At 36.1% G+C, this 27,840-nt stretch overlaps 1 protein-coding gene across 1 annotated transcript in view; it reads left to right on the top strand.

The window, feature by feature from the left end:
• LOC143391922 (steroid transmembrane transporter SLC22A24-like) overlaps positions 1 to 12,845 on the top strand; it is a 32,538-nt gene extending 19,693 nt beyond the window's left edge. Inside the window, exons 6-10 of the mRNA XM_076844714.2 lie at positions 1,000 to 1,115; positions 9,308 to 9,522; positions 11,125 to 11,233; positions 11,684 to 11,887; positions 12,785 to 12,845. Of these exons, the coding sequence (XP_076700829.2) occupies positions 1,000 to 1,115; positions 9,308 to 9,522; positions 11,125 to 11,233; positions 11,684 to 11,887; positions 12,785 to 12,845 (705 nt within the window). The remainder of the gene's footprint in view (positions 1 to 999; positions 1,116 to 9,307; positions 9,523 to 11,124; positions 11,234 to 11,683; positions 11,888 to 12,784) is intronic.
• The last annotated feature ends 14,995 nt before the right edge of the window (positions 12,846 to 27,840 follow it).

Here is a 27,840-nt window from a genome sequence, read left to right as displayed (position 1 = left end):
TTGAAAATCATTAAGTGCCTTCTCTTGTGCTGAATATATATGATATTTATATCATGATACTGAGTATCTTGAAAGAGTTATCTTTAAAAACTCCAGTAAGAACATGAGGGGCTACTTTCACTTTTTAACTGATGCATGATAAATTTACATACTTGGTGATATTATGTGACATTCTGATGCATGGATACATTGTGTAATGTTCAACTTGGAGTAAGGATATCTATCATCTCGAATATTTATTATTTGTACTGAGAACATTAAAATTCTTTATTCTAGCATTTCTGGAAATACAGAATATATTATCATTATCAATATACACCCTGTTGTACCATAGAACACAGAATAGAGCACTTATGTACCTATTGACCAACCTTCTCCAAAATATAAAGTAACAGTAGTGTCAGGCCTAAAAGTTCTAACCCTGAAACCAAATGTTTTTGCAACTATTATGTTTCACTTGGAATTTCACCAAATTTCATCTGCTATAACATCTGGCCTGAGTGCAAATCATACTCTAACAATAGATACCCTAATTTTTACTCTCCTTTAACTCTGTACACTCCAATCATGAGTGGAGGCAGCATGCCTAAAATACCTAGCAATGCTCTACTTAGAACCAAATCATAAAGTGGACCTAGATTTTTATAAAATCCATTGTTTTACAGAGATAAACTCTAATTCTAACAATGAGGGGAAATTCTCATTTCCAGTGAATAGGAAAGAAAGTTCAAATCCTTAAACAAGTACCTTTTCATTGTTTTCAATTTACAGTGCAAATATTTTGGTTAATCCTTTTTTCCTCTCATAAACTAAGTACTGGCTTTATTCATAGATAGTTTTCATTCTCCCCAATCCCTTTGTACATGAGGTAGATCATTTAGCATCCATATTCCCAATGAGTCAGAGGTTTCAAAGATAGTGAACATATCCTCTAGTACTTACCAGAATACATGTCCATTACTGACATATTATAAATGCTTGTTGTTTTTGTTGTTTAAGTTTGTGAAATCTACCATGCAGAAGGAGTTGGATGCAGTCCAGGTCAAACCATCAATTTTTCAATTGTTCCATGCACCCAAAGTGATTATGAGAACCTGCTGCTTGTGCCTTTTCAGGTAAGTTCCATCTGATGTTTAGTAACTTCAAAGTGTTTAAGATGCAACCACATTCCTCCTTTCAAAAAATATTAGCCATGAGGAACAAATATGGTAGAGTAGAGAAAGGTTGCACCTCCCAGTTTCTCTATGGCTTTGAATTGAATCAATGGGAATACTGTGTCTCAGTGAGGTAGATGTTTAAGGGGATTCACTAAAATTCAATACTGGACAGTCAGAGATTTGGAGAGGCCCAGAAGTACTGATAATTCAAATGGAGGATATGAAAGAGTATATCAGTGCCAAGACATTGTGGCTACACCACACAGGGGAGGGGTGTGACAAAAAGATTTTTAAAAAACAGAAAAAAATTGGCATGCAGATACCCAGAGGACAGAAAGACATCCTGAAATTAGCTTACTCCGAGTCTGCACTTGGATTTGGTGATTCAAAATTGCTCAGTATTTCGCAAGTTGGGAAGAGAGAGCCAAAGTGGGAAGCTAACTCATGGAAGTCATACTAGATGTGGGGAACACCTTTGATACAGGAACCAATAGAAAAGATTGGATGGCATCTACCATAATGTCTAGAATACATGCTGTTGAAACAGGCATATAGAAGAATTCAGTTCAGGGATATAGAGAGGAGTGCAACTTACTTCATGGAGTCTGGCAACTCATTTAATCAGCTGAAGATATTTAGGAAGCCAAACAGGCAGGCATGATTACATTCAAGGATTGTAAACCTTGGAAAATCATAGTCCTGGGTGGTGAAGTGTGACCTGCTGTGCCCACTCCACCCAGGAAACTTGGTTACCTTCTGAGTGAAATTTATCAAGAAGTGTCTGGGATTGGGACAACCAGAATAGATTGCCATCTACCTGATCTTATTGGTTTCTTTTACTAATATCTCCAGAATATGACAAAGAGTATGACAAATAATGGATAGATCCCAACTGTGGGAACCTTCCATTTAGATCTTTGCCTCATCTCTGCCCTAAGCATACATTGACCGAGTCTTTCTAGACAATATTCCAACAGATGGTATTTCTCATACCTACTACCTTGTACTGATGAACTTAAAACCTAAGAGTCATTTCAATGAGCATTGAGTCCAACCACTCCATATTTGGTTCTAGGTATATCAATTAAGAAAAAGGAAAAATGGCTAATAATACCCAAATCTTTGCTATAAGATGCACTTATGCCAGGAAGAAATGGAAGAAAGAGGTCTGGCATTTGTAGTCACCCATTGTTGACAAATTTTTTGTTCTTCCAGTTGTATTTGCAGTTTGGTTTATATGTATACATAAATATGTGTGAATGTATGTATGCATACACATTTTCTTTTTCATATTTTACCTGATTTTTATCTTATTATTTTTTTAGGGTTAGTGAGGTTTTTTTTTCTTATTTTTCTTTTCTTTTCTTTTCTCCTCCTCCTCCTCCTCCTCCTCCTCCTCTTCTTCTTCTTCTTCTTCTTTGTTATTGTGACTCTCTGTTCTATATTCTCCTTCAAATACTAAAATTTTTCTGTTCTCTCTCTCTCTCTCTCTCTCTCTCTCTCTCTCTCTCTCTCTCTGTCTCTCTCACTCTCCACCCCCATCCCTCTCTCTCTCCACTTTATTTCATTTTTAAAAAAAATTTTCTCTTTCTTTTTGGGCTTTTTGCCTCTCTTCTGTTTTATTTCTGTTCTTTATCATATTCCAATCTTTATTTTCACTTTTTCCATATTTTCTCTTAATGAACCAAAATTTTCCCATATTTTAACACTATTTTATGTAATTTATGGGCACACAATTCATATTGTTACAGTTATTATCATTTTGGTAGTCACAGTTGAAACCTGGTATTTCCTTTAGTGAAAAATCTAATTGCTAAATTGTAATTTTTGCTGTTGCTAACTTTTGACCCCACCATTCCTGTTTTGTGGCTATTAGTACTGAAAATGTTATAGTTGGCATCTGGTATTCATTTTAATGCTATATATTGTTTGCTACTATTGTTGCTGTTATTTATTTTTATTTTTCTGTGAGATGCTAGAGATATGGTATAACACTTTAACTTCATTGGGTAGATATTATGCTTCTGAGCCACACACTCTACCCATTTAGGAGACAGCACATTTTCCTCCATATATCATCTAACTCACTCAAACTTCAGCAACACAATATCACAAAGAGTAGGAGAGAACCCTCAAACTGACAATCAGGAAAGACTACGGGGACTCAGTGCTCATTCATAAACATTTTTTCTCATAGAAAAAGCAAAGAGAAATAACAAAAAGACTGTGAATACCACATCTATGAAGCATTTCAAAATAGATTGCTCCTATACCCCTTAATATATACAGAATTATCAAGTCTAGAAAAGCAATCAGAGAGGGTATACTCCTTATGCCCTTGTATATATAACACAATTTCCTGACTTAACAGAAGGACCTCCCTCTTTTGGGATCTCATAGAAAGTGGAATTCTCCAGCTCCGATGCGATAAACACTATTGGAGTATACTGAGCTTGATATATGTTGTTCCCAGAATCTTCTAGCTTTCAAGGTCTGTGTTGAAAAATCTGCCATTATCCTAATTGGTTTCCCCCTATATGTAATCTAATTCCTTCCTCTTGTGGCTTTTAAAATTCTCTTCTTATTCTGTATGTTGGGCATTTTCATTAAATGTGACTTACTGTGGATCTGTTGTGATTTTGAACATTCAGCATCCTGTAGGCTTTTTGAATTTGGACTTTCAATTCATTCTACATGTTTGGAAAGTTTTCTAATATTATTTCACTGAATAGATTGTTCATTCCTTTGGTTTGTACCTCTATGCCTTCCTGTATCCTAATAACTCTTAAATTTGGTCTTTTTATGCTATCCCATATTTCTTGAATTTCTGTTCATGGTTTCTTACCATTATCACTGTGTGGTCTATGTTCTTTTCAACTTTATATATTTTATCCTCATTATCTAATGTCCTGTCTTCCAACTGGTCTACTCTGCTGGTGATGCTTTCATTTGAGCTTTTAATTTGGTTTATTGTATCTTTCATTTCAAGGATTTCTGTTTTGTTTTGTTTTTTCCGAACCTCTGTTACCTATTTAGGTAATTTTTGCTTCCTGTATTTGTCAAAGTGATCTTTCACTGCCTGTGTTTGTTCTATTATATCTTCTTTGAGTTCACAGAACATTTTAGCCATGCCAATACTAAACTCCTTCTCTGTAATTTCTTCTACTGTGGCTGCCAATGATTCTAATGATGTGATGTCTTCATTTGTTTGGAACACTTTCTTTCCTTGTCTTTTCATGTTGCTCATGTATCTTCCTTTACAGCTCTGAGGGTCTGATGTGTTGTTGTTTTTACCCTATAGGTTTATACTGCTCTTGTAGGGTTCCAAGACCTCTCCTTTGTGGGAAAGTACAATGTTAACAGATCCCAATATCAACTATATACCATTTTGAACAATTTGTTGTTATTAAGACATTTCAAGTTTAGTCTCGATGTCTGGAATTGTTGGATTCAATTATTATCTAAAATATAATCAGTAGTTTTGTAAAAATATTTCCAGTTTCTGATGGTGGACAATGAACTGGGGGTGGGGCATAGGACCATATGCTGAGGAGGTAGGATGTGAGGATAAAGAACTAGTATCTTAGGAAGTGCAAAAGAGAAATCTAAGAAGAGGGTTAGTATCAAGGGAATAGACAGGAAGTAATTTAGGGTAGACAAATACGTGGGATGACAGTGGAGTACATGAAATACACACATATGTATTCAGAAAAATACAGATGTTAAAATAGTAAAATTTGAAGGGGGAAAGAAAAGTGAAAGAAGAAAAAGAAAAAGAAAAAAGGGAGCATATTCAACATCTCTATATTATATTATTCAGATGACTCAGTCCTCAAATCCCACTTCATGCAAAGTTCTTGGTTTCACATATGTTGGGGATGTGAGTGCCAGAGAATAGAGGGGTAGAAGAAAAAAAATATGAAGGAAGAAACCAGGTTTGTTGCTAGCTTTAGAGATGTGTATCTTTCCTGCTTCTCTTCTCATCCAATAGGTGGGGTTGTCTGTTGTAAGCTGCTGTCTCTGCCCTCAGAATGGTGGAGGTAACCTAGGTAGGAAGACTGGTCCTGGTGCAGGGCACCTGGAAAGGGGAGTGGCACCTCACCTTTTGGGACTCCTTGTATGACCTGAGTGCCCAGTCCTATCTTCCTATCTTGCCTGGAGATTTCCCAGTTCCTGGTCTCTCTGTTAGGCTCCAAACTTTAGCACCATATCCCTCTCCCTTATCAATTCACAATTGAGAAAACTCTCACCCCAGAGCTCCCATAGGTGGGCCCTGGTCACACTGCACACCTGTGTTGGGCAGCTACTGTGCTGGGGAAGAGGGGAAGTACTAAAATACATTGCAAAACAAGTACCAGGAAACCTATACTATTAAACACACCTGGAAATATATTCAACAATTTACAACACCCTGATATCCAAAAACACTTCACCAAGAAAAGACTGTACCCTACAAAGTTCTTCACATAAAATTGGAAGATAAATCCATCTCAACAGATGCACTAACCTCAAAACTGAAAATATGAAAAATTGTGGTAAAATGAAATCTCCAAAGGTAAAACTCACAAGCAATGACTCCAAAGATATGGCATCATATAAAATGCTGGATAAATAATTCAAAATAATAACTACTTAAAAAGAGGATTGAATACCAAGAAAATTCAGGAAAACTGAATAAACTAAGGAAGGAATTACAGAATATGAATGAGAAAATCAACCAAAAAAAGATACAGATCTTGAAAAAACTGAGAAGAAATCTTGAAAATAAAAGGCAAGTAAATCAAATAAAAAATACAGCTGAAATTAGAGTGTGTTAATATGTTAGAGCAGGTAGAAGATATAATCTCAAACCTTAGAGATAATGTCATCATTCAGACAGTATTTAAGAAAAAAATGAAACTACAATAACAATATACAATATTTCTATGACATTATGAGAGTGAATTGAAGGCCCATAGATATTGAGTAATGAGAAAAGATAGAGTCTAATAGCATTAATAACCTACTCAGTGACATAATAAAAGAAAATGTTTGAAACTTTGGGTATGAGATGAATATCCATATACTATAGGCATGTAGAGACCAAAATAGACAAGACCAGAAAAGAATCTATGACATATTATAAGTTAAAAACTAAAAAATAGATACAAAAGAATGAATTTAAAAGCTGCCAGAGAATAATGTTGAGTCACATTTAGAGGTAAACCAATAAGGATAATTATGATTTAGCTCAGACCCTATAATCCAGGAGGTCTTGGCATTAAATAATACAAACTCTGAAATAAAATATTGCCAATCAAGATTGCTATACCCAACAAAGCAATCAGTCACAATGGAAGGAAAAGTAAAAACTTCCCAAGATAATATAAAATAAAAGAATTCATTATCCATAACCCAGCACTACAGGAAATACTTAAAGAAGTACTACACAAGGGATACAAGATGGCAGGCCAGACAGAGGAAGCATTCTGTGTTGCTCCATGACCTGTGATTCAAGAAATGAGAACACTGCTTCTCTTGAGCAATATTCCTGCTTTTGCACAGGAATCATGGTACTGTGTCATGCAGGGCATCAGGCCTCTACATCAGAGTAGGTTTCCCAAATACTCACCCATGCAGGACTACCAGGTGTCTGAGAGTGAGCATAGGCATCAGCACCCACATAAAATTTCATCCACCCACCTGAGCAGAAATCCCAGATGCAGCTCCCACACAGGACACCTGACAGCTACCCAAACACTGTCTCTTGCCTCAGCCTCCCAAGCAGCTGTGATTATAGTCATGTGCCACCACCCGATCTGGGTAATAATTTGAATGGACTAACTAGGTGGTTCTTACAGGCAGATGGGATATGGCTGGAGAAAATAGGTCTCTGAGGGTGTGACCTTGGAAATTATATCTGGCTTTCCTGGCCCCTCTTTGTCTCTCTGTATTTCCTGACTACCAAAATATGAACAATATTCCTCTTTCATAATGTTCTTTCTGCCTTATCTTGGCCCAGAGCAATGGAGACAGCTGACCATGGACTGAACCTCTGAAACTATAAGACTAAGTAAACTTTAATTCCTCTAATTTTTTCTAGTCAAGTATTTTGCTTACGGCAACAAAAACAACAAACACAACACTTCTGATCTAAATAATACCATAAATCAAATGCACACAACAGAAAATTATAGGCTATTTCATCCAATAACAAGCAAATTCACTTTCTTCTCAATAGCTCATAGAACATTCTCCAAAATAGATCATATTTTAAGTCACAAAACAAGTGTTTGAAAATACAAAATAATCAATATAATTACTTTTACCTTATCAGATCATAATGGAATTAAATTAGAAATAAACACAAAATTACATAAGCACATGGGGAATAAAAATTCTCTTTTGAAAAGAAATAGGTCTTAGATGAAATGATAAGAGAAAGTTTAAAAATTTCTAGATGGGGTAGAGAGAGAAGATGGGAGGTGAGGGGTGGGGAGGGGGGATAGTAGAGGATAGCAAGGGCAGCAGAATACAACATACACTAGTATGGCAGTATGTAAAAACCTAAATGTGTAACCGATGTGATTCTGCAATCTGTATATGGGGTAAAAATGGGAGTTCATAATCCACTTGAATCAAATGTATGAAATATGATATGTCAAGAGCTTTTTAAAGTTTTGAACAACAAATAATAAAAGAATTTCTAAAATCAAACAAAAATAGTGATACAACATTAAAAAGTTGTGGGTCATTATGCAGAGTTATTGCTAAGAGGAATTTTATAGAAGTAGATGATTGTATTTAAAAAAGAGAAACACATCCTAAATAAATGATCTAATGTTATATCTCAAAGTGCCATAAAAGCAAGAACAAACTAACCCCAAAATGAGAAAAAGAAGTTTAGAGCCAAAATAAATGAAATAGTGTGGGGTGGGGTGGGGGGAGTATCAATGTAACAAATAGCTCATTCCTTGAAAAGTTCAAAGATTGATAAAACCTTAGCCAAACTAGCCAAAAGAAAGAGTTTAGAGACCCAAATCAATAAAACTAGTGATGAGAAAGGCAATATCACTACAAACATTTTTGAAATCAAGAGGATCATTAGGGACTACTTTAAAAATTTATATTCCAATAAACTGGAAAATCTAGAAGATAATGACAATTACTAGACATCTATGACTTATCCATACTGAGAAAAGAGAATATAGAAAACCTAAACAGAACATTATCAGGGAATGAGATTGGAGACATAAAAGAAGCTTTCAACAAAGACAACTAATGTCAATCATCATCAAATTATATCATAAAATAGAAAGGGAGGTAACACTTCCAAATTAATTCCTTGAAACCAGTATCAGTATTATCCTGATGCCAAACCAAGAGGAAAATATATGGACCAACATCTCTGATGAATATAAACACAAAAATCTTTACTATAATATTAGGAAAACGAATTTGAAAACACATTAAGGGATTGTACACTGTGATCAAGTTGAATTAATCCCAGGGATGCAAGTTAGTTTCAGCATATACAAATCAATAAATGTAATTCTCTCACTAAGTGGTCTTGAACTTACAATGCTCCTGTTTTCGTCTCCTGAGTCACTGGGATGGCTAGGTTGACACCACTGCACCTGTCTAGGTCATTATACTCTTAAAACCAGGAAACACATGGAAAATTCTCCCTAGTGCCCTGCACCCTTACTTACTAGGATTAAGGTGAAAAAGGACTCCACACCAGGGATCAAAGAAAAGAGACTCACTGTTGCAAAGAAACAATTTACCTAATTTCCAATATCTAACCCTATCTATGTTCATTCCTTTATCCCCTTAAATTGAACCATGAGCTCAGATTTCAAATTACCTTTTTTGCATAGAATTAAGCAGTTAAAAATTAACTTTTACTGGAATATGTGTATATCTGCTATATGTTTTTTTTTTGTGGCCTCAGAAAAAATTTTAGCAATAAAGAGCCCATGGTAATTTTATGGTAATTTAAGATCACTGCCTTAAAACCAATTGTTCTATTATTCCATTCTATAATTATCATTGAACACTTACCATCTTGGGCCATTATACTCATCAGTTGTAGGAGTCTCCTTCAAAATCTTAGGGAATGTTCCTTAGGCTCTAAATGTTATTAGATGTCTCTTCTCCTTTCACTTCAGATTTTCACATGGTGTATCCCTTTATGGCCTCATCCTCAACCTGCAGCACCTGGGCAGCAATATCTTCCTGTTCCAGGTTCTCTTTGGAGCCATCACGCTCACAGCCAGATTTGTTTCCGTTTGGACTCTGAATTACATAGGTCGTCGGACAAACCAGATATTGTTCTCATTCCTGGCTGGAGTCTCCATTCTGGTCAACACATTTTTGCCTCAAGGTGAGAGAGACAAAAGTTTGGGAAAAGAAAGTGTTTTCCTCATTCCTTAGGAATTACATCATCTTACCTGTCTGATGCCACAAAAATGTCATTAAAAGCCAAAGGATTTTTTTGCAATTAATATAAAGGGTTGAAACAGATTATGGCAAGCACTTGGCAGGACTTAGGCTCCAACTGTGCCTATGTCCTTAAAGTATGGTTCAGAAACAAAGCTGTCCTGACCACATCCAAGATGAACCTGAATAGCAGTTGCAATGGTTCAAACAGTGTCTTTAGAAGAGGAGCTAACCACATGCCTCTGGCTAATGACACTTTTCATAACAATCCTGGAGGGGGTAGGCCATGCAATTGCATCTCCAAATGGGAATGTGAAACTCTCCCTGGGACTCTTCCTGATTTTTAAGGCCTCCCTACCTCAATACATTTTTAGGAAAGGCTTCTTGAACTTAGTGAAATAAAAGTCCCTTGTCTTCAGACAGAAAGCAAGAGCACAGCTGGAGTAAGGGAATCATTTAATCTTAATATGTCTTCTAATCGGCTTTGTAATTTGGCCTTAGAGAAGAAATGAATAATGACTTCTACTTTTATGTGTAATTATAATGCACCAATTAAAAACAATAAATAAATGAAAGGAAGATCAGTAGAATAGAGGATCAGGGAGATGGAGGAAGAGAGTGAAAGTGGTTGAAATGGAACAAATTATGTCAGATGCACTTATGAATGTATCAAAATGAACCCCACTATTATATATAGCAATAATACTAGGAAAAAAACTAGAAACAAATTAAGAATATAACCCAACCTATTTTACTAACTTACCCAAATGATCTCATTAATGATTTGAGAATTTCAGTGGTCACCATACTCCACCATGTTCCCAGAGCAGGAAAATATTTTGTAGGATTTCAGACTGGAAGTCTCCATTCTTCTCTCCAACAGAAGTTTGCTGCCTTTCAGGAGAACTGTCTGTATTCTTTTACAGTCCTATTTTGGTTATTTTAGTGAATTTAAAATAATCTGTTCAAACTCTGTAAATTCAGTAACTCAAAAGTATGTGATTAATACCCAGGATGACATTATTCACTTCTGAACAGACTTTCTAATGTCAGGCTTTTAAAATCCTGAATTATTGCCTAGAACTTGCCTCTTTTCAGATTGTCCAATCCCTTCGTCAGTATGTGGAGGAGGACTTTCCCCACATCACACATTGTTACCACACTCTTACTTCTAAGCTGTTCAAGACACGGGTCATAAAATCCTCAGTTTTCATTCACATATAGTTCTAGACCCTTCAGAAAATGCCCTGAAAAAAATGACAGAATTAATAAAACAAATATTTCCCGATTTCTCTATTCCCACCATTATGAGCAATACTCAAATGTGCAGAGAAAATTGAAGCAAGAGATTTAGATCCTTTGGTTCAGTGTTTCAGCCCAGCATTCAGCAGCTCATCAACCTCTCCATCATCTCTGAGGGGTTGCACTTTGTCTGTCATTTGTTTCTCACCTGCAAACCCTACAACAGAATCACTGCACAATTAGTTAGGGATAGACAGATTTCTTCAGCCAAGATTTTTTATTCTCCCTGGTCTCTTCTCTCCAGAAATGCAGACTCTGCGTGTGTCTTTAGCAACCTTGGGAGTTGGATCTGTTGCTGCTGCCAGCACTGGTTGTACTCTCCACCAAATTGAGCTCCTCCCCACTGTATTCAGGTACAAGAGCTCAAAGACCTTCTGTTTTTGCTTTCCAAACAGGAATTTCTGAACTAATTAACACTTACTGCAGGGATAAAATTGAGGCTTTTTATGTTTCCAAGACATGAATTGTAATATAAATTTTAAAAGCAACTAATAATCCACAATTATTTAAAACAGACTTTATGCCTCGCAGTGTGCCAAGTCTTTTACTGCAGTTTTTCACTTAATCCGAAGAGCCACTATACAGGATTGGTGCTATGAATATTCTTGTTTTAATTATGATGAAACTGATTAATTAGAAATCAATAGTGCTCAATGTCACAATTAAGAGCTGGTTGTCAAAGCCCATGCGTTCAATAACTCTGCTGTATTGTCTCCCAAAATGAAATTGAATTGACAAGTGACAACATATATACAGATTTGTACAAGATTTTATTTATTTATTTTTTTAATTTTCATCCTAAGGTCCACACTGGGAGGCATCATTACAGGATTACAGAGAACAGGGGCAATAGTGGCTCCTCTCCTGATGACCTTACTGGGGTATTCTCTCCATCTGCCCTGGATCATCTATGGAGTCATCATCCTCTTTGCTGGCCTTGTTATTTTGCCCCTTCCAGAAACCAGGAATCAGCCTCTTGTTAACACCCTCCAGGATGTGGAAAATAAGTAAGCAGATGCCATGATCATCACCTGAGTAGGAAGTGGCTATGTTCTATAGCTCTGTGATGAAGAAGCAAATGGCCATTTGCAGCCATCTGTCCTACACATAGACTCAGATCTGAGCATTTCTGCTTGACCCATGTCTTTTATTCAGTAGCAGCTCTCCTCTACCCACAAAGCTGTATAACTCCTCTTGAGACTAGATCACACAGACCATCTTGTACCAGTCTTTTAGCAGTGAAAATGTCAAAATTAGTCCTACTGTAAAGGGCACACACTCTCTGCCCTTAAGGAAAGCCCACTTCTGGTGTTGTCTTGTAAATATGTGAAGACTCAAATACTTAATTCTCATACTTGTGGTATTATCAGGCATCAGTCCAGTCAGTGCTCAATATATTATGGGGAGGAAATGAGCATGCCTCAAAGATACAACCTTGATTACTGCATCATTCAGGAAGGATTGTGGGACTAAAACAGAGCAACCTTACTTATAAAGATAACACCATAGCTAAAGGAAGTGGATTCTGTAAGATTTAATCCAATTTAATGCCATATATAGTGAAAATTTTAAGGAGAGAGAGAAACTGAAGATATGGGCTGACAGAATTTGAAATAAGGAAACATGAAAAGTGCCCTCAGAAATTTTTAATTTCCCTTTGATATTTTTCCACAAAAGATGTCATTGACCAAATGTCTAAATTTGACAAGGGTAAGAATAGCAATACTCAACTCTGTCTTCCCAGGCATTCCTAGATATCAAGGCCTTTCCCAGCACAATGGTGTCTAGGGAGTCTTGAGATAGAACAACATCATGTAGAACTTGATACAAAGCTCATCATCTAGCATGGAGGATATGTGCACTAATTCTACATCTTTACTTTTTTTTTTTCTTCTTCTTCCCAGCACAAAATATTCAAGAAAAGTAAAGCAGGAAGATACTTCCACAAAAGTAACACAGTTTTAACAACTTTCCAAGAGTTGATCCAGGGAAGAAAAAAATAAGGAATTAAAAAGTCAAGATTCTTCTTTAGGCCAATAAAACTAGTCAAAAATTTAATGGACAAATGGATGCTACCTAAAATCACTCAATATATAAATTTTCTCAAAATAATTTATGAGTATGAAATTTCACCAAACAATTGTTGGTTTGAAGGAAGACATTGCAAAAATAGTTTGAAGTTCATCTTGAAATTAATAATAGAAAAAGAAGCCTTGTTTCCATGATCCAGCAATCCCATTACTTGGTATACATCCAAAAGAGAGTTTATATGCCAAAGAGATACTTGCACTTCCATGTTAATTGTAGCACACCTCAGTGTCCTTCAAAGGATGAATAGTTTAAGAAAGTGTATTATATTACATGAAATGGAACACTACTCAACCACATAAATGAAGAACATTCTGACATTTGCAATAACACAAGTGAACTGGGAAGAGATTATGTTAAGGGATGTAGGAAATACAAACAGAGAATGACAAATACCACATAACTCACTCATGTGTGAAACCTGAAAATGTTGATCTCAAAATACACTAGGATTGTGATTTCTAGAGACTGGGGCACTGGGGTAGGGGGAGTGTTCAAAAGATACAAAATTACAATTAGGTAGGAGAAGTAACTAAAAGAGATCTATTGGGCAACATATTGACTATAGTTAATGACAGCATATTGTATTCTTGAAAAAAGCTGAAAGGATGGCTGAGTGCTATCACCACAAAGAAATGAGGTAATGCATGGTTAATAAGTTACATTTCATCATTACACAATGCACATGTACTACAAAACATCATGTCGCTAAAATAAATACATATAATTTTGTATGTCAATTTGAATAGATAAAATTTGAAAGCAAAAAAAGGAAAAGGAGTAACAAAGGACTGGCTCATATATCATGAAACATGTGTTACTTTTTATCAAATTACCGGAATTCAAACAGTAATAGTAAATGCCACCAGAATCATAATAATTCCAAAAAACATACTTGTGTATAAATAAACACTTAATATATGAAAGTTTTGGCACCAAAAAACACTTATCAATTGAAATATTCTGTAGTAAATAATATTAATTAGCTATCTGGGAATAAATTTACAAAAATATTTGCAATGATTCTATTTGTGATAATGTTTTATTGTTTTTCCCCTGGATTATTTCTGGCTTCACACTTTAAACAAATAATATGAATCACTTTAAAATATTATACATATTATCAGATACTAAATAACTATTGATATGATTGATGACTTCAACATATACATATGTATATTTATTTGATATATAATTAGGAATAATATTATACTTCAATGCAAAAGTGTCAAAACAAGAGCAAATAATTCTGAGAGGGAAAAAGCCACTTGAAAATAAGTAAAGGAAAAGATTTCTAAGTTTGTGATCAAATAAATACACATTAAAATAAAATAGCAACTTTTATTTGCCAAAATAACAAAAAATTCTTCTACCTATTTTTTATTCTGCTATTAGTTTTGGTATAGTAAAATAAAAATTCATACAACACATTATCTCAATACAAATTGCAAAGCCATAGTGATCAAAATAAATATGGTACTGATATAAAAACAGACACACATGAAGTGGAACAGAACAGAAAATCCAGAAATTAATTCTCATATTTATAGACATCTGATATTTACAAAGGCACCAAGAACATACCTTGAAGAAAAGATCGTAAAACACTTCAAGACATTGAAATTGAAAAAAAAATTTTGGATAGATCCTCCCAATGCACCAACAGTGAAAGCAAAACTAGACAAGATAATATCAAACCAAGAAGTTTCTGCACAGAAAAGGAATCAGTCAACAGAGTCAAGGCAACCTACAAAATGGGAGAAAATATTTATAAACTACTCATCAAAAAAGTGGTGATTGAAAGGTGAGTGACTCACCCTAGACAGAGATTCAACCAAGAGATTTATTGGGGGTCTGTCCAAAGGGGAAGAAAAGGAGAGTCAGAGAGCTGAGAGAGAAGAGGAGGAGGTCAGAGAGGAAGAGAGCAGAGAGCAGAGAGAGAGAAAGAGTAAAGAGAGGAGAGAAAGAAGGGAAAGAGGGCAGAGAGTGTGAGCTTGCAAACTTTGGCTTAAGAAGGGTTGCATAGGTGACATGGTGGGTGCTGATTGGCAAGGTGACTCAGGAACTGCTAGCAGATGCTGGGTCTCATGGGGATTGGATGAGAAAATATTTGAATTTGATGCTCTTCAGCTTTGCACCCTTTACAGAGGAGGGGAGGAGTAAGGGATTATGCAAGACTGAAACTTAACTTCAGTGGGGAGTCTCTCACACACCCAACAGTGATGATTGGGTGACAACCACTCAATATCATAGAAAAACTGACTTTAAAATAGGCAAATGGTCTGAATAGATGTTTCTCAAATGGTCAACACTAGTCGTTAAGGAAATGCAAATCAAAACTACAATAAGATATCATTTCACCCAGTTAAAGCGGATATTATCAAAAAGACAAAAATTACAAATGCTAGCCAAGATCCAGAGAAGGGTTAAATTTCATACACTGTTGATGGGAATATTAACTGGTATAGCCATTGTGAAAAATGGCATGGTGAGTGCTCAAAAAACTAAAAGTAGAATTACACCATGGTCCAGTAATCTCACCAATAGGTGTATATCTATCCAAAGGTAAAGATATCATTCTATTAATGAGATATCTGCATGCTTATGTTTACTGCAACACTAATCACAAAGACAAGTTATGGATTTAGCAAGATGTCAAAGATAATCATTTGAATGGAATTTTAAATGAGGGGATCTGGGGAGTGTGGTGGTCTATGAGGCTCACTGCTAACAATGTAGCAGTCATCTCCCTGAGTCAAATGAAGCCACAGATGGGGCCTGGCCAGCAGCAACGTGGCCTAGGCTTATGCCTTCCTCCAGTTCCCTAGAAGCAGGTGGCACCCAGCACTGGAGCAGAAAATCAGAGGTGTCTCTTCCTGAACCTCAGCCTGAGCCAGAGGAAGACAGGCAACTCGGGTGGTTGGAGAGGGCCCACTGCCCAAGAATGAGAATTCTATTGACTCAGACATGAAGATGATTTAATTGCCAGGAGCACAGTTATCATTGTTGTGTTGGCTAATGCAGGGAAAATCAACATTATTTACAAATTTTCTGTGAATTAAATTATAAATAGTACCATAAAAGGTAATGTAGAAGAGAGGGTGGTGAAAAATACACCTTACCAATGTTGGATATTGATGACCAGATGATCAATTTATTTTCCCTGGAACACTTATTATGCTAACATAGAGTTTGTAATAGTTGTTGTGGACATAAAGAGGGCTTCTATAACTAGAGAAGAACTCTGTAAAAATGTTCAGTGCATCAGAACCTAAAAATAACTAGGATTATTAATTTTGTTAATAATCAAGATGTTAAAGAATTTATGGCTGTAGCAGAAATCTCTCACTTTTTGAAAAAAGTGAGGTTAACTTTTCTTTCTTTTGAAAAGGTTTAGATCAGTTTATGATAAATATATCGAAACCATTAACTTTTGCAGCCCTTTGGTAAAGTCCAGACTTTTTTTGATAAAGAGTACATGGAAAGGGCTGGGTATATAACTTAGCTGGTAGAGTGCTTACCTTGCATGTACAAGCCCTGGGTTCAATCCCCAGCACCACAAAAAAAAGGTCTTTGTATATAGGACAGTAGAGATCTCTTCATCTTTGAATGTGATATCATCCATTCAAGAATCACCATGTCAATGGGAACTCTTATTAGAAGTTGATGAATATATATATATGAATAGTTTAGATATATTTATCTGGCTTGGGATATAGCTCAGTTGGTAGAGTGCTTGCCCCACATGCACAAGGCTTTGGGTTCAGTCCCCACCAACAAACCAAATTAAATATATTTATCTAATGGTTTAGATATATTTATCATAAACTGACCTAAACTTTTTTATACATATACTTATTATAAGTTGATTTATATTTTTTTATAGGAAGAAAAATCAACATCACTTATTTTAAAACAAAGATGAAGTCTTACCTTTCAATTTATTTTCTCTTATTTCCTTCCAAAGTAAGGTAGTAAAACTGTGATTGACATTTGCCCCATAATGAATCTATACAGAATATGGTGTAGCCTTCAGCAAATAAAAATATGTTTTTGACATTAAGAGCTTTTCTATCAGCATAATCCTATGTAGTTGAAGTTTGATTCCTTCTTGTTCCATACAGTCAAAATAAATCTTAGCACAGATATTGTTTCCAGTACTTGAAAATGTAGTAAATATTTATATAAAGTATTTCACATACTATTGTGTATGTATTGTGTATACACCTCAAATTCAAGTTAATGGCTTTGATTTATGTTCCAAAGAAAAGTAGATAACAAAAAAATTAATAACTTTCTTAGTTATAACCCTAAAAAGATAGGTACTGGCATTGGTGTTAAGTGTAATTTTGTTCTTTTCCTCAGCTTTCTACAATATACCAATCAAACCCAAAATCACTTAATGACTCTTAAAATAGAAGGAAATAAAAAGAAAAAACAGAAAAAGATGCACATATACACAATGGAATATTATTCAGCCACGAAAAGAATAAACTCCTGTCATTTGCAGCACCTAGAGAAAATGATATTACATGAAAAAAATCAGGCAATTACTGGAATAAGAAAGACAATTAGTGAATGTTTTCATTCATTTGTGGAAGCCAAAAATAGTTAATCACATAGCAGTAGAGAGTAGAAGTCACTAAAGGTTAGGAAGGGGGAAGTTGTTCATCTTTCTGTCATTATGAAAATAAATATGAGAAAATCAACTTAAGGGGGTAAAAGATCTATTTTGGCTCACAATTTTTCCATGGTTGCTTGTTCCTGTTGCTTTGTCAGCAAGGCAGTTCACCATGGCAGGGAGTGCTTGGTAGAGCAAAGCTGCTCATCTCTTGGTGACTGGGAGCAGAAAGTGATAGAAATGAGTTGGGATCCCAATATCTCCCTTAGGAGCACAGTCCCAGTGACCTAATAGCTTTCAACTAGGTTCCACATCCTAAAGCCACCATCCCAATAGCCACCTCTTCACACCTGCATCTACTAGACTGCAAGCCTTCAACTCATGGGCTGTGGGGGAACATCTAAGTTATGAACTATACTGGGGGAGTAGCTCTAATGTCCTGCAGTGTGATAGGACAGCTACAGTCTATGCAGTCTATGGCAATTAAGTATATATTCCAATATAACTAGAGGACAAGGATTTGAATGTCCCAACACATAAATCTGACAATATTCAAAGTGATGGAAATGCTAACTGCCTGATTTGATTGTTAGACGGTCTCTCTCTCTCTCTCTCTCTCTCTCTCTCTCTCTCCATATATATATATATATATATATATATATATATATACATATATATATATATTCTATGTATTATATGCTAACTGACTGATTTGATTATTATATGGTATGTATGTATGTATGTGTGGGTATATATATATATATATAGAGAGAGAGTTACAATGCTATACACCATAAATGAGCACAAATGCATGCCAATTAGAAAAACTAAATTAATTTTTTTAAAATTTGCTATAATTTGCCAGATCTATTGAGATGATCTGTTTTCTTTCTTTTACTCTATTAGTATGGAAAAGTACAGTGATGACTTTTCAAATGTTAAAGCACCCTTGTAATTCTACAATAACACAAACTTGGTCATGATATGTTAGGGGTTTTGTTGTTGTTGTTGTTTTGTTTTTTTGTTGAGGGCCATAGCCGAGTCGGGATGACGCATGGTATTTTTGCCAGAAGTAGTGGTTGAGAGGTGATGCCAGCGAGCCATTAAGATGATGACTTTTGAGTTCTTGCAGAGTTTCCATTGAGTTCCTGTTGAGCTCTTGCGGGGATTCCTGAAGAGTTCGCATTGGTTGGTGAAGTTCTGGTGGTGGGAGTTCCGGAGTGTGTGCTGTTCCTGGAAGGGCACGTGGGTGGCGTTTGCATGAGTTCAGAAATAAAGTTTGTTCCTGCTTGAGTGACTCGAGATTTGTGCCCAGCCAGACTGTGGCAGTTTTTGATAGAATTCACCAATAAATCTATCTGCCACTGTAGTTTTCTATTTTATTTTCATTTGTCTTTTTTTAAAGGTGGAATTAAGATTGTTTTACCTACAAACTTCATTTTTCGTAGCTATATGAGGCTATTAATATTGTCTGCTTCTTTCATAGTGATTTTTGTCTTCATTAATAATTTTAAAATGCAAATATTAACCATGGTAAATTTTATTACAATTATTTTGAAGTCAGAGGCAGGATTAAAGTTTTCTGAATGTAAAGAATCATCCTCTATTATCATACAAAGAATGGATTGGAAATTAGACTGTGCTGTTAACTCTATAATATTTCTTTATGAGTTCAACCTAAAATTATAAGTCAAAATATCACTGAGGTGTGAACCTTATAATACTCCAAAGTCACTCAGGTGACAAATAATGTTTTTTGAATAACAAGTGATGTCAGCTACTTTATATAATTCCTGTACTGTCTAATGTTCATGCAAAAGGCAAGAACCTTAGTACCACACAAATTGTCAACAATTGCATTTTTTACTCTTGTGATATTTCATTCAAGGAGACCAAATTTCCCTTCCAGGGACAGGGCCCCAGTGAGCTAAAGACCTCCTACTAGACATCACACTTTAAAAGGTCTATCACCTCTGAACACTACAGCCAAGTTCCTAACAGAAGAACCTCTGTGGAGACAGACAACACTTAAACCATAATAAAATGTATTGCCAGTTTTTATTTTGGTTTATGCTGTTTGATCCACACCAAGGCACATTATAATGAGTAGCATACAGAAAAAGAAGAGAATTCTAAAAGGAACAAGAAAAATGAATCATAGAGGGGAAAACCAATTGAGATATCTGTAGATTTGTCAATCCAGGTGCTGAAAGCTAGAAGATCCTGGAACAACACATACCAAGCTCTGAAAGACTATGAATGCCAACAAGAATCTTCCACCTAGCAAAATGAAGATTTAGATTTGATGATGAGATAAAAACCTTTTGAGACAAACAAAAGTTAAAAGAATTTACAACTAGAAAGCATACACCACAGAACATTCTTCACAAAATATTCCATAAAGAGGAAATGAAAAACAACAATGAAAATCAGCAAAGGTATGTATTACACCAAAGGAAATACTAATCAAAGGAGAAACTAAGTCAAGTTAAATACCCAAAATAAATATGTCCAGGAATACAAATCATGTCTCAATAATAACCCTGAATGTTAATGGTCTAAATTCAATAATCAAAACACATAGACTGGCAGGATGGATTTTAAAAAGACCCAACAATATGCTGCCTTCAAGAGACTGATTTCATAGGAAAAACTTCCACAAACTGAAGGTGAAAGGTTGGAAAAAAACAATCCATTCATGTAGACTGTGGAAACAAGCAGGGATTTCCATCCTCATACTAAATAAAGTAGACTTCAAGCCAAAGTTAATCAAAAGGGATAAAGAAGGACATTCACAGTGCTTAAGGGAACCATTCATCAACAAGACATAACAATTATAAATACATATGCCCCAAACAATGGAGCATCTATATTAATAAAACAAATTCTTCTCAAGTCCAAGATTCACATAGATCAAAACACAATAATTCTGGGTGATTTTAACACACCTCTTTCACTACTGAATTGATCTTTCAAACAAAAGCTCAACAAATAAATGATAAAAATCAATAATACAATCAATAATTTAGACTTAAGAGAGATATATAGAAAATTTCATTCATCCACAAATGAATACACTTTTTTCTCAACAACACATGAATTCATCTCTAAAATAGACCATATTTTATGTCACAAACTAACTCCTAGCAAATACAAGAAAATAGAGTTACTTTACGATCATTTCTATATGATCATCTCAATAGTTGCAGAAAAGGCATTTGACAAAATACATCACCCCTTCATGTTCAAAATACTAGAAAAACTAGAGATAACAGGAATATATCTCAATGCTGTACAAGCTCTCTATGATAAGGCCAAGGCCAACATCATTCTAGATGGAGAAAAATTGCAAGTGTTCCCTCTAAAATCTGGAACAAGACAGAGATGCCCTCTTTTACCACTTCTATTTAAAATAGAACAATGTGTTGGAAAAGACATCAAAGAGGAGATTAAAAATTCCTAAAGGTAAATGAGGACACTGAGACTCTAGCCAGAGCAATTAGACAGATTTAAAAAATAAAAAACTTAAATGGACACAGATCAGAAAAAAAGAATTCAAATTATCACTATTTTCTAACGAAATAACTCTATACCTAGAAGATCCAAAAAGTCCCACCAGAAAACCTCTAGAACTGTTAATTAATGCAGCAAAGTAGCAGGATATAAAATCAACACCCATAAATCAAAGGCATTTCTGTACATCAATAACAAACCCTCCAAAAAAAGAAACTCAAAAAGCCACCCTATTTCCAATAGCCTCAACAAACAAGCAAACAAACCTTGGGAATCAACTTAATGAGAGAGGTTAAGACCTCTACAATGAACACTAAAGAATAGTAAATTAAGAAATTAAAGAAGTTCATACAAGATGAAAAGATCTCTCTTGTTCTTGGACAGGCAGAATTACTATTGTCAAAATGACCATACTACCAAGACCACTATACAGATTTAATGAATTTCCAATTGAAATCCCAAAGACATTCCTCATAGAAATAGAAAAAGTGGTCATAAAATTCATCTGGAAAAATAAGAGACCCAGAATAGCTAAAGCAATTCATAACAAGAAGAGTGAAGCCGGTGGCATCACTGTACCAGACCTAAATTATACTACAGAGATACAGTAACAAAAATGGCACAGTATTGGGACCAAAATAGGTTTGTACACCCATGATGCAGAATAGAATGACACAGAGACAAACCCACATAAATGCAGTTATCTCATATTAGACAAAGCCACCAAAAACATGTATTGGAGAAAGGACAGCCTCTTCAACAAGTAGTGCTGGGAATACTGGAAATCCATATGCAACAAAATGAAATTAAGCCCCTATCTCTCACCATGCACAAAACTCAACTCAGTGTGTTTCAAGGACCATGACCCTGTGCCTATAGAAAAAAAGTAGGGCCAAATTTTCATCATGTCTAATTAGGCCCTGACTTCCTTTATAAGAGTCCAATAGTGCAAGAAATAAAATCAAGAATCAATAAATGGGATGAATTTAAACTAAAAGCTTCTTCTCAGCAAAAGAAACAATCAGTGTGTTAAATAGATAGTCTACAGAATGGGAGCGAATTTTTACCATATGCACATCAGACAAAGCACTAATCTCTAGGATATACAAAGAACCCCAAAATCTTAACACTCAATAAGCAAATAACCAAATCAATAAATGGGCTAAGAAATTGAAGAAAGACTTCTTAGAAGATGATATACAATCAATCAACAAATATATAAAAAAATATTCAACATCTCTAGCAATTTGAGAAATGCTAATGAAAATTAAGATTTCATCTCACTCCAGTTAGAATGGCAGTTATTAAAAATACAAGTAACAATGATTGTTGGCGAGGATGTGGGGAATAAGGCACACTCATACTTGCTTGTCAGACTGCAAATTATTACCACCAATCTGGAAAGCAGTTTGAAGATTCCTTGGAAAACTTGGAAAGGAACTCCCATTTGACCAAGCTACCACTCCTCAGTTTATACCCAAAGGACTTAAAAACACCATACTATAATGATGTAGCTGCGGCAGTCTGACTGGGCACAAAATAACAGAGCCACCACAAAACCTTGTAGATTCCAACAGCAACTCTTTATTCCCGAACTCTCACCGACACTCTACCCACACTTCCCGTGAACACACTACCCCTACCGGGCTCCGCGCACCAATTCTCTCAGAACCCTGCGAGAACTCAAGGGGAACTCCAAAGAGCAGGCGCCTGAGGCAGCAGGATATGCCCTAATCCTGGAGCCGCCCTATTCCCAGCAGGATCCACTGTTGAGAGCCACAGCCGAAGGGGCCCCAGCAAACTTTCAGACTGCCAGCTGATGATTGGCTCACAGCAGCCCCAACAACATCTAGCTGATTGACTCCTCTGCGGTGATGCTCATTGGAGATGCTCATTGAGCTGTTTCCCCACCCTTTCAGACTACCAGCTGATGATTGGCTCACAGCGGCCCCAGCAACATCTAGCAACATCTAGCTGATTGGCTCCTCTGTGGTGATGCTCATTGGGCTGTTTCCCTGCCCTTTCAGGCCACGGAGCTGCTCATTGGGGGACTTTTTTGGCTCCGCCCATGCGACCCAGCCAATCAGCCTCAAGAACAGGAGGATTGTGGGAGGTGGAGAGGCTAGTGGTTGGGGGAGTGGCTTGTGGGAAGCTGGTGGTAGCAGTTTGGCTCTGAGGGTTTTTCCTGAGGAGCTGTTTTGTTTGGCATGTGTGGTTCTAAAAATAAAGTTAGTTTCTTTTGACAAGTGGCTCCTCAATTGTGCCCAGCCCGACTGTGGCAATCCACCCTAAACCTGGAGCCACCGTATTCCCAGCAGGATCCACCCTAAACCCAGAGCCACCCTAATCCCTGAGCAGGGTCACCTTTGAACCCAAAAATGCCATGTGTCATTCCTACTTGGCTATGGCTCTCAGCAGTAGCCACATCAATGTTTACAGCAGCACAATTCACAGTAGCTAAATTGTGGAGCCAACCTAGATGTCCTTCAGTAGATGAATGGATAAAGATAATGTGGTATATATACACAATGGATTATTACTCAGCATTAAAAGAAAATAATATTATGGTATTTTCAGGTAAATGGATGGAGTTGCAAAGTGAAGTAAGCCAATCACTCATAAACAAATGCTGAATGTTTTCTCTGATATGAGGATGCTGATTCATAATGGGGAATGGGAGGGGGAGCTTGGAGGAATGGAGGAACTTTAGGTAGGGGAAAGGGGTAGGAAAGAGGGTGGAATGAGAAGGACATCATGACCCGAAGTATATGTATGAAGACACAAATTGTGTGACTCTACTTTGTGTACAACCAGAGACACGAAAAATGTGCACTATATGTGTACAATAAATTGAAATATATTCTGCTGTCATATGTTACAAATTAAAATAAATTAAAAAAAATTAAAACTAATTAGGGAAATGAATTATAGAAAATAACAAAAAATATGGAAATTTGCCTTTTCTTTTGTTATATAAATAACTATGTAAAGCTTCAACTTTGCATCTTGGTTTACAGATCTTAAACTATTTATTATCTAAAGGTTATTTCCTAGACCTTACAGACAACATCTGCCAATCCATGATACAAGAGTCTTCACATCTGAGTTTTGAGCCCTGCCTCATGATCACTTCCAGAACAGAGTTTCATTATCATTTCCTCAAGGGCACTTATTAAGCAACTGAGGAATCAACATTTGATTTCCAGGATAAAGTTGATTCTTTTGTTTATTCCTTTAAAATCTCTTCTCTAGTTATGTGCCCTCTTTAATATCTGACTATGTTAAGAAAGCACTGATTGTACAATGATCCCATGTTCCTCTACCCCTCTGTTCATAGTTGTGCTTGTTATTACTCAGCCTGGAATGATATTTTCCCAGTGTTTAATTCCACCTACCCTTCTTTAACTCTGGAGGGTTCACTCATTCTTGGATACCTGGTTGAAACCTTATCTCTACAGCTGAGACTTCTTTACTTTGCATTTACTAAGTACTACAAACACCATCTTATTGATTCTTCTACAGCATGTTGTACATCCTTCCCTCACAAACTGAACTCTTCCTTTCTTGAAGAAATATGAGACCATTAGAAATCCTTATTATGTTCTTTGAACTCTGTGTTCCTAGCAAGCACAGATGATGTTCTGAAGATATGTTAAATAAATGAAAAATAAGATAAAGAAAGTAAACTGCTTTGTCAGAAGGAATACTAATTCTCCCATGCCTCCACTCAGCCCCAAATCCATTTCCCAATTTTCATAAACTTAAAATCATTCTGAACTCCTGGTTAGATTCCATTGAAGTAAATCATTAGTTAATAAAATTAATATTTTATATTGAACATTCCATCTGGATTTAATTTAACTCATAATTGTTTTAACTAGCACTTCTAACCAAAATGTAACACTAACATAATTGATTGTTTTAACTAACTTTTTTAACCAAAATGTAATGCTAAATAACCTAGCACTTTTTCTTTCTAAAAAACAACAACAAAAAAAGTATGAACATGTATCAACATTTTTACTTTAGAGGAAAATTGCTATAGATCCTTATCATTTGGGCTGTGTGGTCTATGTACTTTTCAAAATGATCTATTTGATCTTTATTGTCTGATGTCCTACCTTCTAAGTGGTCTACTCTAATGGTGATGCTTTCATTTGAGTTTTTAATTGGGTTTATTAGTTCTTTCATTTCAAGGATTTCTGTTTGTTTTTTTAAAGAACCTCTATCTTCCTGTTGAGGTCTTTTGCTTCTTGGATTTTTTTTATGTAGCCGGGTGTCTGGTGATGTGTGGGGAGTTGGACGATGGACTTGTGCTATGGATAGGTAGCATCCGAGTGACCTACATGAGAGCTGAGCACAGTCTGGAGTTCTGCAGAGGTTCTGATAGGTGTTTCTGCTAATCTGCTTGTGAGTCCTGTGTGAGCTAGAACTGCAGGCTGTGGGTCTGGAGTCTGGAGACTTACTTGAGCCCAGAGGCTCTGATTTCTGTGCAGGTGGTTGCAGCACTGGTGATTTCTGCTCAAATCCACTGTATAGGGGTCTTCTCACACTCTCTGAGATGTTGTGTTCTACTTAGGCAAGACCTTGTGGAGAAGCTGCCTGTCTGCTTTCTTGGTTTCATTCCACAGAGCAGCCAGAAACAGGCTTTATTTTCCTCTATGATCTTGGAATTTGGAGTCCAAGAAGCTGCTGTGAAAGCTGGAGGCCTGCTTCCAGCCCAAATAAGACTTGTTGCAGATAGGGAAGGAGGAGAATCTGTTAGGACCAGGGATGACCTGGGAGTTCTGAGCCTGGCACAAAAACTATAGATACTGCTCTAGGCCCTTAAGCAGGTATACTTTTGTTTACTTATTTTATTAAACTACAAGATCCTCCTGGATTTCTAGTTGTCCCCTGAAGTCAGGGACATTTCCAGAAGGGGAATTTAATATGTGCATGTATCAGTTATTAGAAGAAACATTTTAAATATTTCCCCTTTTGACTCTAATGAAAAATGTATCTGCCTGAACTAACCAAAACCCCAAGAAACTGTTAATATTACTTTTCTAAAGCATTGGTGAAGGAAATGTTGATGGATAAGTGATGTTAGGATTAAAGCTGCATGTGTGAATTAGTGGCAGAAGCTATGTTCTATCTCCATAAAGACATTCTTTGCCAACAATAACCTGTTCAACCCTGATAGTCTTCAAAGAGCCCCTAAATCAAGCTGGAAGCAGAGGAAAATTCCAAACCCTTCGAATGGCTTTCTTCTTACCTCTATCAAGATAATGTGCCCTCACATTTTTTTTTGAAGAACTGCACCAAAATTTTCCTAGTTATTGATGACAGAATTCACTTCCTGGACTATGGTGTTTTTTTGCTAATGTCACTGGGATCATATCCCAAATGCCCTCAAGTAAATTTGCATCACACTCAATACAAACTGGAGGCATGTGACGGTTATAATATCCTCCACACTCAGGAGCAGCTCTTACATCTTTTTTTCATATTTTATTTTTTAGTTGTCGTTAGACCCAATACCTTTATTTCATTTATTTATTTTTATGTGGTGCCAAGGATTGAAATCAGGGCTTCACACATGCTACACGAGTGCTCTACCACTGAGCCACAACCCCAGCCCAGCTGGGGATTTTTCACACATATGAATGAGTAAAAGAAACCAGATAATTCAACACAGAACAGCTAAATAAGTAATTCTGTGCATGGCCCAGGGATTTGCACTTTGGGAATTTACTTGAGTGATCAACATATGCCAAAATTAAGAGCCACTGTGCTAAGTGATGAAAGGAGAGTAAAAGGATGGTGAAGCAGGAGTCCTACTATAATGTACAGGGATAAGAGAGCATCCTGGAGAAAGTTATGTTTCAGGTGACACTGAATGGATGTTTATCAATTGTTGAACTACTGAGAGTTGGTTGTGTAATAACTAACAAAATATGCTATTCAGATGAGCTAGGAAGATTTCTTAAAACCCAGTAGGGGAGAAAGAGTCTGGAGCAGTTTAAAAACTGATAGAATTTCTGTAATTTTTGAGTGTGGCATTCTCAAGAAAGCAGCCAATGAAAAGGATGGGAAGAAATGGGGCCATACTAGTTTCCTATGGCTGTCATAAAGTACTACAAGTGTTGTGATTGTAAACAATGTAAATTTATTTTTTCACTATTTTGGAGTTGAGTAGTCAAAAATTGAGGAGTCATCAGGGCAATGCTCCCTTTAAAAGCTCTAGAGGCTTTTAAATCACTCATTGCCTCCTCTTAGCTGACAATTCTTGGATATCTTTGGCTTGTAAAAAAAACCCTCAAATCTCCACCCCCATCATCTCATGATGTTTTCTACCTATATATCAGTGTCCAAAGTTCCCTTCCAATAAGGACACCAGTCATTAGAAGGGTACAATCCAATCAGTATTGACTTCTTAACTTGATTATATCTGCAGAAAACCTATATCCAAACAAGGCCACACTTGTGGGTCCCCAAGTTTAGGATTCAACATATATCTTTAGATTATACAGTTAAATTCACAACAACCCACCCTCTGGCATCACCAAATTCATATTCTTTCCATGTGCATTCATCCCCACTTTGGCATCCCAAAATGTCACCACCCATTACAGAATCAACTCTAATTCCAAAATTTTAACTAAACATCAACTCAAAAAGTTCCAAACTTTATCATTTAATCATCTAAATTAGACATGGGGGGAGAGACCTGAAAGACTAGGGGAAAAGTTGTCT

This window comes from Callospermophilus lateralis, chromosome 2, assembly GCF_048772815.1.
Source record: "Callospermophilus lateralis isolate mCalLat2 chromosome 2, mCalLat2.hap1, whole genome shotgun sequence".
Taxonomy (NCBI): domain Eukaryota; kingdom Metazoa; phylum Chordata; class Mammalia; order Rodentia; family Sciuridae; genus Callospermophilus; species Callospermophilus lateralis.
This window is presented reverse-complemented; position numbering and strand designations above follow the sequence as displayed.